The 13,157-nt window shown below is 35.9% G+C and overlaps 1 protein-coding gene across 1 annotated transcript in view; it reads right to left on the bottom strand.

Moving 5' to 3' along the window:
- Nucleotides 1-4,235: 4,235 nt before the first annotated feature.
- Nucleotides 4,236-13,157, bottom strand: part of rabggta (Rab geranylgeranyltransferase subunit alpha) — a 28,108-nt gene continuing 19,186 nt past the window's right edge. Inside the window, 8 exon segments of the mRNA XM_077204631.1 lie at nt 4,236-5,095; nt 5,917-6,004; nt 7,613-7,726; nt 9,452-9,568; nt 10,242-10,330; nt 10,463-10,551; nt 12,098-12,149; nt 12,287-12,392. Coding sequence (XP_077060746.1) covers nt 4,947-5,095; nt 5,917-6,004; nt 7,613-7,726; nt 9,452-9,568; nt 10,242-10,330; nt 10,463-10,551; nt 12,098-12,149; nt 12,287-12,392 — 804 coding nt within the window. The 3' untranslated portion in view covers nt 4,236-4,946.

Below are 13,157 nucleotides of genomic sequence, written 5' to 3'. Positions count from 1 at the left end.
GGTTTAACAGGATGACTGAAATGTTTTAAAATCGAGCAATACTGTACGAGTAATTCTGGGCGTGGAAGATGACACACAAGTTAGCCTGGTCAAGCTGGTCAAAGAAGGCACGAGTAGTAGTGAGACAGTACACAAATAAAACAAATACAAAATTTAATGGATAAACCATTGCTTCTTTTGTTGGAAAAATAGCAGGCAGACAGAGAAACATTAAAAACATTACGCTACAAACCCTGTAACTGAATTACATGATTCACCTCATCCAGTGTTTTGAATTTTCATAGTCCTTTAGTGATCATTAAAATACATCACTGGCAAACCAGTTCATAATACATGCAAAAACGGTCTCTCTTATGAATCAACAACCACAAAGGAATCAATAGTGCTGTAATTACTGCTCAACAAACATAATTACTACTAAATGACTAAAACATCAATGCATAGGATGCACTCTGTCTTGTTGTGGTCATACATTTCAATGAATTATTTCTTCAAAAGCCCACCTGAACCCATGCTTTACACTTTAAAAGGAAGTTATGATGGTCAAAAATGTCTGCCTAGCAAAACACTTAAAAACAGATGCAATTCTGTATCGCCCTGGATAAGACAATATTAAACAACTATAGACCGATCTCAAATCTTCCTTTCATGGGCAAGATCATTGAAAAAGTTGTCTTCAATCAGCTGAACAAATTCTTAAGCTCGAATGGATACTTTGACAATTTTCAATCTGGTTTCCGACCGCATCACAGTACAGAGACCGCGCTCATAAAGATAATAAATGATATTCGCTTAAATACTGATACAGGCAAATTATCAGTGCTGGTACTACTCGACCTCAGTGCTGCATTTGACACTGTCGATCACAAAATACTTCTTGACAGGCTGGAAAACTGGGTCGGGCTTTCTGGGATAGTCCTAAAATGGTTCAGGTCATACTTAGGAGGCAGAGGTTATTATGTGAATATAGGAGACCATAAGTCTGAGTGGACATCCATGACATGCGGAGTCCCTCAAGGCTCAATTCTTGCACCACTCCTATTCAACCTGTACATGCTTCCAATGAGCCAAATAATGAGAAAGAACCAAATCTCTTACCACAGCTATGCAGACGACACACAGATCTACTTAGCCCTATCGATTACAGCTCCATTGACTCCCTTTGCCAATGCATTGATGAAGTAAACAATTGGATGTGCCAAAACTTTATTTAGTTAAACAAAGACAAAACTGAAGTCATTGCGTTTGGAAACAAAGATGAAGTTCTCAAGGTGAACGCATACCTTCAGTCTAGGGGTCAAACAACTAAAAATCAAGTCAGGAATCTTGGTGTGTCTCTAGAGTCAGACCTTAGTTTCAGTAGTCATGTCAAAGCAATAACTAAATCAGCATACTATCACCTGAAAAATATTGCAAGAATTAGATGCTTTGTTTCCAGTCAAGACTTAGAGAAACTTGTGCATGCTTTCATCACCAGCAGGGTGGATTATTGTAATGGACTCCTCACTGGCCTTCCCAAAAAGACCATAAGACAGTTGCAGCTCATACAGAACGCGCTGAGCAGAACCAGAAAATATGAACACATCACACCAGTCCTCAGGTCTTTACACTGGCTGCCAGTTACATTTAGGATTGATTTTAAAGTATTATTACTGGTATATAAATCACTCAATGGCCTAGGACCTCAATACATTACAGATATGCTCAGTGAATATAAACCCAACAGATCACTCAGATCATTAGGATCACATCGGCTAGAAATACCAAGGGTTCACTCTAAGCATGGCGAGTCTGCTTTTAGCTACTATGCCAGCCGCAGCTGAACCAGCTTCCAGAAGAGATCAGATGTGCTCCTACAGTAGTCACATTCAAATCCAGACTCAAAACACATCTGTTTAGCTGTGCATTTACTGAATGAGCACTGTACCACTGTTCGTCCAAATGTATTTTATTTTATTTTTTAATTATTCTGATTTCATTTGATTATTTCTGTATTTTATCTTTTATTCTAAACTGTTTTAATTATTCTGATTTCTTTTGATTATTTCAATTTCTTCTATTTAAAGCACTTTGAATTACCATTGTGTATGAAATGTGCTATATAAATAAACTTGCCTTGCCTTAACATTGAATCAACAATATCAAATCAATATTGCTTTGTGTACAGCATTAGATCCCAGTTAGCCTAATTGTATTTTTAATTTACTCCTTTCAATCAAAGACCACGTAGGGCCACAATTAATATGGTTTTGATTCAAAAAGTCACTCAACAGTTTACATGCAAATGTATTTATGTCCCCCACTTGAACAGGATAACATCACATTCAGAAAAAAAATAATTTCTTGTTGACTTTAAAACATATAGAGCACATATATAAAATACAATATAGCACAGATTATAATACATTGGATGACAAAGTGACAACTACATGGAATTGTTATAATTTATAAAGCAAATACCAGAAGAAGACTCTGGAAAACCATGACAATATCTGGAAAAACATGACAACCTGATCTGTAAAATGGAAGTAAATGCAAATGTAAAGACACCAACAAAGACAGAAACAGCACAGTATAAAGACTGAAACATTACTCTTGATGAATAACATTACTCTAAACTCCACTTCAAACAATGCCCCCAAGCCATTCACGGGCTTAATGAAGAGATTTTTGCACCGTTACAGCAAACATAAACTCTGAGACCTCCTTTTTCTCACCTTTCACTTGTTGTTGTAAAGGCACCTAAACAATAATGTAAAAAAATAAGTTAGGTCTGCACAATGTTCTAAAACACTTTATTGGTAGTATGATTGACAGAAGGTGTGTCCAAAATATTTGGAAATGTGACTAATTATTATACATTATAAATGTACTTCAAATCTAAGTGAAATTTGATCAAATGTTTACCTTGAAACACACTGAATTCAAATCTAAGACTATTTTGGTATAGTCTTTTCCCTTTAAAGCACCCGCAGAATTACGAGGACTGAATGGAAAAGCAAGGTGAAAAGATTTAAATAGTTTGTGAAAAAAAAGTAAAGCTAGATAATTAACTAGAATTAACAGGGCTTAACAGTGTAAGCATTTTGTAAAATGTATTTATAGGAGTACAGGTGCTGGTCATATAAGTAGCATATCATCAAAAAGTTGATTTCAGTAATTCCATTCAAAAAGTGAAATTTGGATATTATATTCATTCATTACACACAGACTGATATATTTCAAAAGTTTATTTCATTTAATTGTGATGATTAAATCTGACAACTAATGAAAATCTCAAATTCATCATCTTCGAAAATTAGAATATTACTGAAGACCAATACAAAAAAAGGATTTTAAGAAATGTTGGCCAAATGAAAAGTTTGATACGGTGGCCGAGAGGTGCAAAACAAATCACAATTATAAAAACAAAATATTTCAGAAAACACAACCACATGCCAGCCGCAGCTGAACCAGCTTCCAGAAGAGATCAGATGTGCTCCTACAGTCGTCACATTCAAATCCAGACTCAAAACACATCTGTTTAGCTGCGCATTTACTGAATGAGCACTGTACCACTGTTCGTCCCACTGTTTGTACTGTATTTTATTTTTATTCTAAACTGTTTTAATTATTCTGATTTCTTTTGATTATTTTAATTTCTTCATTGTAAAGCACTTTGAATTACCATTGTGTATGAAACATGCTATACAAATAAACTTGCCTTGCCCTAAAACATGGCTAAATTATTATAACATGGGAATAATTTGACTTGAAGTCATGCTGCTTCTCTCCACCAATTTCTGCTTACATGCTTAATATTCTGATTATTAGAACTAAATATCTTTCCAGAAAACATTTTCTGATCCCACTTTATATTAGGTGACTTTAATTACTATGTACTAACATTTAAATTAATAATTTGATACAATGCACTTATTGTGTACATACATGTTTTTACATTGTACTCATATTTAAAAAATGGTTGCATTTATAACTACATCTATAACATTTTTTAAATCTAAGTAAATAGTCAAAGGCACTAGAGATGATATATATATATATATATATCTTAATGACTGAACAAATCATTGCATCAATATAATGCACATTACATTGGGGAACTTGTTCCTTAAATTGATGCTTGCCGTCATATTTGTACAACTCTGTACATATTTCTATCTTTAATAAGAGCCTACAGACTAATATTTATAGTGTAACATCATCAAAGAATTCGACCCAACTAGACACAAACATGGGAAGAAGAAACAGATTTCTTTATTGGCGTGAACATTCACACCACAGATGGCTTATGTTCACCGATACATCGCAAGAACAATAAACAGGACCTTCTGAACTGTAAGGGTTAAAAGTAAAAGCAGATGCTGCGAAACATTTCTCTCTATCAGCATGCAGTGCAGTGTTCATAGTGGTCAAACTTTATTTGAAATGAGAACCGTTATTTATCACACACAAACATACAGACGGACAGACAGACAGGATGCTGGCTGTTTTTAAAGGCACAGTACACAAAAAAAATGTAATTTCTCTCATGTCTGTGTCTAAAGTTAAATGTAATTTATTTGAATTAAATTAGGACTGTCATTGTATGGAAAAGAGCAGCATGAACATTCATCAAAATACACGTACATACGGCCTAACAAATGGCTGACTTTTCATTTCTGGGTGCACTATCACTTTAAGACGGATCAGGTTCAGCACATGAGGTACAGGTTAGGAAATGGTTAGTGATCTCTAATTAATATCTAAAGCAGTTAATTTAGTAAGTCAGTGAGAGACACGCACACGCACGCGCACACACGCGCACACACACACACACACGCGCACACACACACACACACACACACACACACACACACACACACACACACACACACACACACACACACACACACACACACACACACACACACACACACACACACACACACACACACACACACACATCAAAGAGACAGGGCAGTGACCAATGGCAAAAGCTGGCTTATCTCAGACTCTATGTTGGCAGTTTTGTGGACAGGGTTTCCACGCAGATCCAGTCTGGTCAGTTTAATGCAGGACACCAATGACTCAAGATCAGACAGTTTACAGATGTCTGAGAAATGTATTAAGAAAACACTACAGTTACAACACAGTAACAAAAATTACATTACACACAAAATGTAAATTACACACAAAAAATCTCAGATAAGATAATTAGATACAGCAGGTTACACTTTATTTCGATGGTCCAGTTTAGACATTCTACTGACTAGAAGTAACTTTGCAAGAACATGTTAACTCATTCTACTAACCCGAACCTATCAGTCTACTAGTACTCTAACTTTCCAACTACATGCTAACTAGCTCTCATTACTTATAGTTAGTAGAATGTCTAAAGTTGAAAGTTAAGTTAACTGATACAGTATCTTACACATTCTTAACTGGTAAAAGAGAAATATAAATATAGTCATATAATACTATGTTTAATCTATATGTTTTAATATGGTTTAATATTTAATATGTGTACGTTTAATTTATACTATAATTCAAAGTTTGGGGTCAGTAAGACTGTGTTTATTTGACCAAAATACAGTAAAAATAGTTATAAGTGAAATATTATAAAAATATGCTGATATGCTGCTCAAGAAACATTTCTTGTTTGTGGATTTTTTTCAGAATCCTTTGATTAATAGCAAGTTCGAAAGAATAGAATCTATTTGAAAAAAAAAAAAAATGTTGTATCATTATAAATTTCTTGACTGTCACTTTTGATCAATTTAATGCATTCTTGCTGAAAAAAAGTATTAATTTCTTTAAAGAACAGTAACAGTTTACAATAAGGTTTCATTAGTTAACATTAGTTTAAATCCTATACCGGCTCTGACACCAGAAAAGGGTTTTGACACATTTGTATTTTCTTTAAGAAAAGGATACGATTGTTCTTCAGAGAAACCTCCTCCAGTTTAGGCAGATGATACAGTCCTTCCAGACTTTCAATGGCGTTATCATCGGCCTCCAGCACCTGAAGCATTAAACCACTCCATGTGAAGCGCAATACGCCATTTTACAATGTGATCATTGGAAAGAAACACTGAGTTGTTCACACAGAATGCATTTTACCATTCCACTGTGCTACTTTTACATTGTTTTTCTATGCAAACACGTGCTAGACAAACATCTTTAACCGTTGCACTCGTGTCTCGTATCCTTTGTGGCAACATACACGCGACACAGCGGCAGGGCTTGACATGAACGTTTTCTCTCACCAGCCACTGTGGCGAGTGGCTTTCCAAAGTTACAAGCCACTCTGCATTTCCACTGGCCACACTTCTGACATCGATACCATGTGGAAAAACTGGCATATAGATATTTTTAATAGCTTCTGTCACTTTAAGACCTGACGCACAGATCCATTACACTGTTACACATGTGTTTTCTCTCTCAACTGTTTATATTCACTTAAAACATACGTGAATACTCGCAAAGAGTTTTGACATTATCTTGTGTGTATTTGACTGTATAAGTGCAATAAGCAGCGAAAAATAACTCAATTTAGTACTGAGAGGCGGCTTTATGTGCCACAGTTTAGGTGTGAGCACAAAATCTGTGGAAATTAATAAAATTATGCGCAATACGTGCGATCCATTACACTGTTACACATGTGTTTTCTCTCTCAACTGTTTATATTCACTTAAAACATACGTGAATACTCGCAAAAAGAGGCATTTTGACATTATTTTGTGTGTATTTAAGTGCAATAAGCAGCAAAAAAGAAATAAATTTAGTGCTGAGAGGCGGTTTTATGTGCCACACTTTAGGTGTGAGCACAAAATCTGCGGAAAATTAGTAAAATTATGCCCAATATGTGGAATCCCTTGCCGAAATTCTTGCCATGTAACAGCAACAATATTCATTCGCAGCAAATGAAAGGAGTGAGTGAGTGGAGGCGGGTTTGTGTGTCACTCGCTGTCGGAGAGATGAGAGAGAGAGAGAAAGAGCAGCTGGTATCATGCGTCTATTCTGCGGAAAATTAGTATTGGATGCGTTTCAGATATTTCAGTATCGAAATGTATCGAAAAATCTATATTTTTGACAACACTACATATAGTTTATTATTTCAGATGCCTTTTTAAAAGAATACAATTGAAAAATGTATACATTATATATGAAATACAACCCGCCAAAGTGGCTAGTAGGAGTGACTGCGTTACAAACCACTGCTGAAATACACACGCTTTTGGCGTGTTGGTGAGTGTTGAAGTCAAGCCCTGCACGGCGGTCTAAAAAAAGAGTGCTAAAGTTAAAAAAGAGACAACTCTCGGAATGGGCCTAGCATGATATTATTAAATATATTGGTCTTGGCGGACTAGATCTGCTACTGATACTGCAGGACTACTACAGCAAACTATGAACCAGACTATTTAAATGTTGAGCAAGCAATCTCATTGGCTGCAGGATCAGCAGAGGCCAATCAGCTTGTGGCATGCAGTAATGATGTGATTGCTTGCATATAAAGGACATCTCAAAAACCTATGCGTACCTCTCTTTTTTAACAGCAAAAAACGAATTCTGTGTGAATGGTCCCTACCAGTTATTTGTGGAGAAATGAGGGAAAGAAGCATGGGTTCACCTCTAGGCACTGCAACATAGCAAACTGAGGTGGCAGCCGCACAAGCTGATTGGAGGACAGGTTGATATGGGTCACCAAGAGAAGCTGATCGAGGTGACACAAGGTCGTCAGGTTCTGATGTAGGAGAGAGACAGACAAAAAAGATGTATAACTGCAAGATATTCCGAGTTAATCTTTGTTTTCAGGCAATAACATTGACCAAATAGGACAGAACATGTTCTGCAGAAGGATGTGGTCAACGCCAGAGAAACTCAGCGAGCCACTGTTTGGAAGTAAGAAAACAAGTAGTGTTATAGGCTACTGCATATATAGATTTTGAGGTGGATCACTATTGTAATCCATATAGTCTGATACACAGGGTGTGACTGCAGTGTCACTCCGCTGACAGAAACGAGGAGGAGCTGTGTATTTTTACTGTGATTCAGCCACAGGGGTTTTCTATGTAACTGCATAGTGAATCTGACAGTAACTATTTCTCAACCTTTAACAGGCGCACCCAAACAATATTTATTTGTAGTATAACATTCTTTCATAGAAAGAAAATAAATTCACAGAAAATAAATAAAAACATACAGAAAAAAAAACATGCTTATGGAAACAAAGCCATTTTTTCTTAAATAATAATGACAATTTTTTACATTATTTTATTTATACCAGAATGTATGGGGGTTTGTTAAATAAAATGCTGAATTCACACCTCCAGTCTAATGCATTTTTACTCCAATGTTATTCTTAATTGGAGTAAAACTTTCAAAACTAACTAACAAACTAACCAACTAACTAAATCGCTGCTTTCAATGTAGAACAGAAAACATATATTATTACAATGAATGAATACTGCATCTGTTTGCTTGAAGTTTTTTTTCTTTTTCTTTAGCATTCAACATTTTTTGGTATGTATTTAATTTGATCTGCTCAGCAAGCCCTCAGAAACTATATTAAATCATAAATTATTCTTGTCTTTAAAAGATTCACAAAAAAATAATCCACACCTTATGACTGATTTCATTGCATCTTACGTCCTGAATACAGTTTTAATGTTCTGTGTATTTAAGACTCGAATGGTAATGATGACTCAATGAGTTGAGTACAATAGTTTAACAAGATATTATATTCAAAATGTGCTCTATTAAACGGCTGAAAGGCCTATCAAAGATTTAGAAAGTCAAATGACTATTATCTCTCACGTGCAAATGGTTGAGTAAGACTATTTCATTGTATATCACCCATGTTTGTGTCATACCATTCATTTTCACACGAGTGAAGACATTTAAACAATTCAGTCACGTTCGTAACGCCAAGCACATTAAGACATCTACATCCTGGCCATTTATGGGAATAATCTAAGTTTACAATAAATATGTTTACTTAATAACTTCAACCTCATTTAAATTTTTAGTTAAATGAACACATTAACCAGGACAAGATTATTTTAGTAATGTAAATGAAAATTTAAACTATTACCTATTATTAACTTTATTATTATTTATTATTATTAACTATTATTTTATTACTATTAAACCAGTAGCCTGCATTAAGAAAAAATTAATGTCGACTTTAAAATTACCCCCAAATAATGACAACGGGTAATAAAACTGTTAAAAGTCCAGTTTGAACTTAATTTATGAATATTTATAATTTTTTTAACATTAAATATGTATCAAGAAGATGTATACCATCATATACTGATAAATGAGAACAAATGACAAGAAAATAAGAAGACAAAAATTAAGAATAAGAAAACGTCATTGGAAAGTCTCATTGAAAATAAAGCGAATAGAAAACTAAATGAAAAATTGGAAACTATAACAATTTCAGTCCCGGGTCGGCCGCTCTTACCTTATTGGAAAGGCTAAAGACTCGCACCTCTGCGTACTCCATTTTCAGGATGGTGTTTTCAATCAGAAACTTGCTGCACAAATCACTGTAGTAGGACGAGCGCATGGGGTCCACTTCCTGTGAGAGCGAGAAAAAGACCAATCACACGGCTTACAAAGGCAAACATCACAACTACTGTTGCCCACAGTGAGGGGAAATATCTCACATACAGTGAGGGGTTGTGGACTTGAACAAACACCTTATACAAAGTGTTCAACTCTGCACATCATTTGTACCACAGGCATGATTGACACATTATTGGAGTATAAACCAGGCAAATCAAGGCTGAGATTTTGGTCCCACTTTATATTAAGTGGCTTTAAGTACTATGTACTTACATCGAAAAATAAGCACAATGTACATATTGTGTTCATGTTGTATTGTAAAACACTTGTGCTGGTACTGAGGTGTGTTACGGGTAAGGTTAGGGACAGGTGTGGTGGTGTGAGTCGGTTTAAGGTTGGGTTAAGGTGCAAGAGAAGGGTCAACTGTGTAATTACAAATGTAATTACATGCATTAATTACAGCTGTACTTACATGCAGGTATTTTCAAAATATAAGTACAACGCATCAAATTATTAATTTCAATGTAAGTACACAGTACTTAAAGCCAGTTAATATAAAGTGGGACCGAGATTTTAAAAGGCATTGTTAATGTAAATAATTGCCTATATTATGTATTGTTTGTTCTTCATGATGTCCTGTAGACAGAGCATGTCTAATTGTTGAGGATGTAGTGGTGTGTTCTCACTTTGAGGGATTGGAAATGTGCCAGAGTCTCTTTCTCATGGCCTAGAGGATCCAGAGCTCTCATGAGGAGTATGATTGTCAGCAGACACCCTGAAACACACACAGACTTACAACAGCTTCTTTTCTCTAAGACGATGCAGGAAATACAAATGCTATGTGAAGTATGCATGTATAAAACACACACACACACCCTTATGAAAACAGGCGCGCACACACACTTACATTTGTTCTGAGGCTCGAGCTCCAGCAGCTGATTGCAGGACTGAAGCTCAGCCTGTAGCACTGAACTCTTCTCAACCGACAGCTCACTCCTGCAACACACACACACACACACACACAAGTTGTGTTTTCACGTTCTATGGGGACTCTCCATAGACATAATGTTTTTTATACTGAGCAAACTGTATATTCTCTCCTCTTACTAACTCTACCCCTAAACCTACCCATCACACCAAAATTTCAGCATTTAAAAAATGCAGAAAAATTTAAAAAAAAAATAATAATTACTTTTTTAGATTTAGATTTACAAATGAGGACATCCCTAAAGGGAGATTTTGTCAGGTTTTGGTCACTTCTGCGTACAAATTTGTCCCCAAAATATAGTTAAGTAGATACACACACAAAACACTCTATTTGTTATTCCAATTGAGGACATCACCAAAAGGTTTAAAATGGAGATACATTTGTCTCCAACACAATCAAGCATTAGTGAGTCATTATTCTTCTCATCATTAGACTTTTTTACTAACACAAAAAATTTGGCTTAAATTATTTGCATTTAAATAAATTGTAATTAAATAAAGAGTTTATCATTAAAGACAATTTACGTGTAATATACACACACACTTTAAGAATGCAATTATTCACATTAAACTTGGATCCTGTGTGTATAAAATGTCTGATGGATTAGCCTGTCAAAATGACACAAAAGTTTATTTCTAACTGAAACCGAAACCCCACCCTCTGAAGACATGTCAGCAAACCTGAATCTGTAAACGATGTACAGGCAGAGGGCGGGTCACAAACCCGAGAGCTGCAGATTCATCACTGATTTCTGTCAGTTAGCTGTGACGTCATGCTTCGTATTCCAAACATTTTCCAACTCTAATTAGCAGTGCTCAACTAAATGTGCCTCCATGAGCGAAACATGAATGAGAAGGACATTGGAGTGGTGCTGCGGTTAGTTACACCTTAAAGTGTGTGTGTGTGTGTGTGTGTGTGTGTGTGGGGGGGGGGGGGGGGGGGGGGGGGTGGTCCATTATTGCAGATTTACAGTTCAGTTTTGAGAAATACAAAATGTGTTTTAGTGTTTAAAAAAAACTATATTTAAAAATGTATATTCACCGTTTAACTTTTTTATTAATACTCTATATTTTAAAAGTTTTTAATATACACAATTAATTAATTTTTAAATGAGTCTTTCCTGCTCACCAAGGCTGCATTTATTTGATCAAAAATACAGTAATATTATGAAATATTGTTATAGTTTTAAATAACTCCCTTCTATGTGAATATATTGTAAAATGTAATTTATTCCTGTGATCAAAGCTGAATTTTCAGCATCATTACTTTTTCATCATTACTCATTTGATGCTCAAGAAACAGTTCTGATTATTATCAATGTTGAAAATAGATGGGTTTCATATTTTGATGAAAAAAAAAAAAATTCTTACTGACCCTAAACTTTTAAATGGTAGTGCATTAATCAGGCTGAAACTTATGGACAGATGCGTGTTGCCAATAAAAAGGCTTATTTTTTTATTTGTTGCATATGCACAATATTAAACTTATGAAGCAAGCTCTTCACCTTTTTTCAAATTAAAACAATTAAAAACACAAAGAAACACACAGCAGTACCTGAACAGCTCCTGATCAGTAGCAGAGTCTCTGCACCAGCTTTCAGCACAGCCTAAACCATGACAGAGAAGTTTACACACGGTCTTCATCCCTCGCTCTTCAATAAATACAAAACCATGCTCTTCTTCAACTTCCTTGCTCTCACACACACACACACACACACACACACACAGTCAGTGTGACGCTCACCTGTGTAGAGAGCACAGTCTCGGTGCGTGTGTTTATCTGTCCAGTGGACGGTCAGGTTGTGTTCATTACTCATGTCAATGATGGAGCCGGGAGGAAGATCACACAGCTGACAGAAACAGTTAAAGATCTGTGTTCTTGTGTATGAAAGCTATAGCTCACGTGCTTTACAAACAAAGGAAGAGCTTTTTATTTGGAAACGAGCAACTGGGACATTCTGCTAATTGTCTCTTTTTGTGTTTCTTAACTCTGGATCTAGAGGTCCACTTTCCTGCAGTTTAGTTCCAACCCAAATCAAACGCATATGAACATGCTGATCCAGGTCTTCAGAAATAATATAAAAAGCTGCAGGCAGGTTTGATCAAGGTTAGTCTCTTCATATTTCTCATTTTTGCAGCTCCTCTCTTCCCAGTCTGTCAGTATCGCTCTGTTTAGTTCCTGTCTCTATGAAGCCCCTCCTTCCGAAAAGCACACTGTGCTCTGATTGGTCGGCTGGATCAGTGTGTTGTGATTGGTCAAGCGCTACGAGCATGTTTTGGGAAATGTCCTGCCCCTTATCATAACCGTCAGTTTCAACACACTACTAACTCAACAAGGCCCCGCCCCTTTATTCCGCATATACTGTGGGCGGGAGTTATTTAAATGAGGAATATTGTGACACGTTCGTTACCGGGAGAAAACTCATCAAGACTACAATGAAGGGGTTTCAGGGAGTTCAGGAACAGTGACACTAATATAGAGAGTAAGTCATGCTGGATGGACTTTGTGCTTTAGCTCAAACAGCAACATTACAGAGTAAAGAAAGTCGAACAGAAGCATAACAAACGCACGATAGGTCCTCTTTAAAAGAGTCCCGTTATGCCAGAACTCTCTG

This window comes from Siphateles boraxobius, unplaced genomic scaffold, assembly GCF_051911475.1.
Source record: "Siphateles boraxobius isolate OS27281-9 unplaced genomic scaffold, OSU_SipBor_1 50, whole genome shotgun sequence".
NCBI lineage: Eukaryota > Metazoa > Chordata > Actinopteri > Cypriniformes > Leuciscidae > Siphateles > Siphateles boraxobius.
This window is presented reverse-complemented; position numbering and strand designations above follow the sequence as displayed.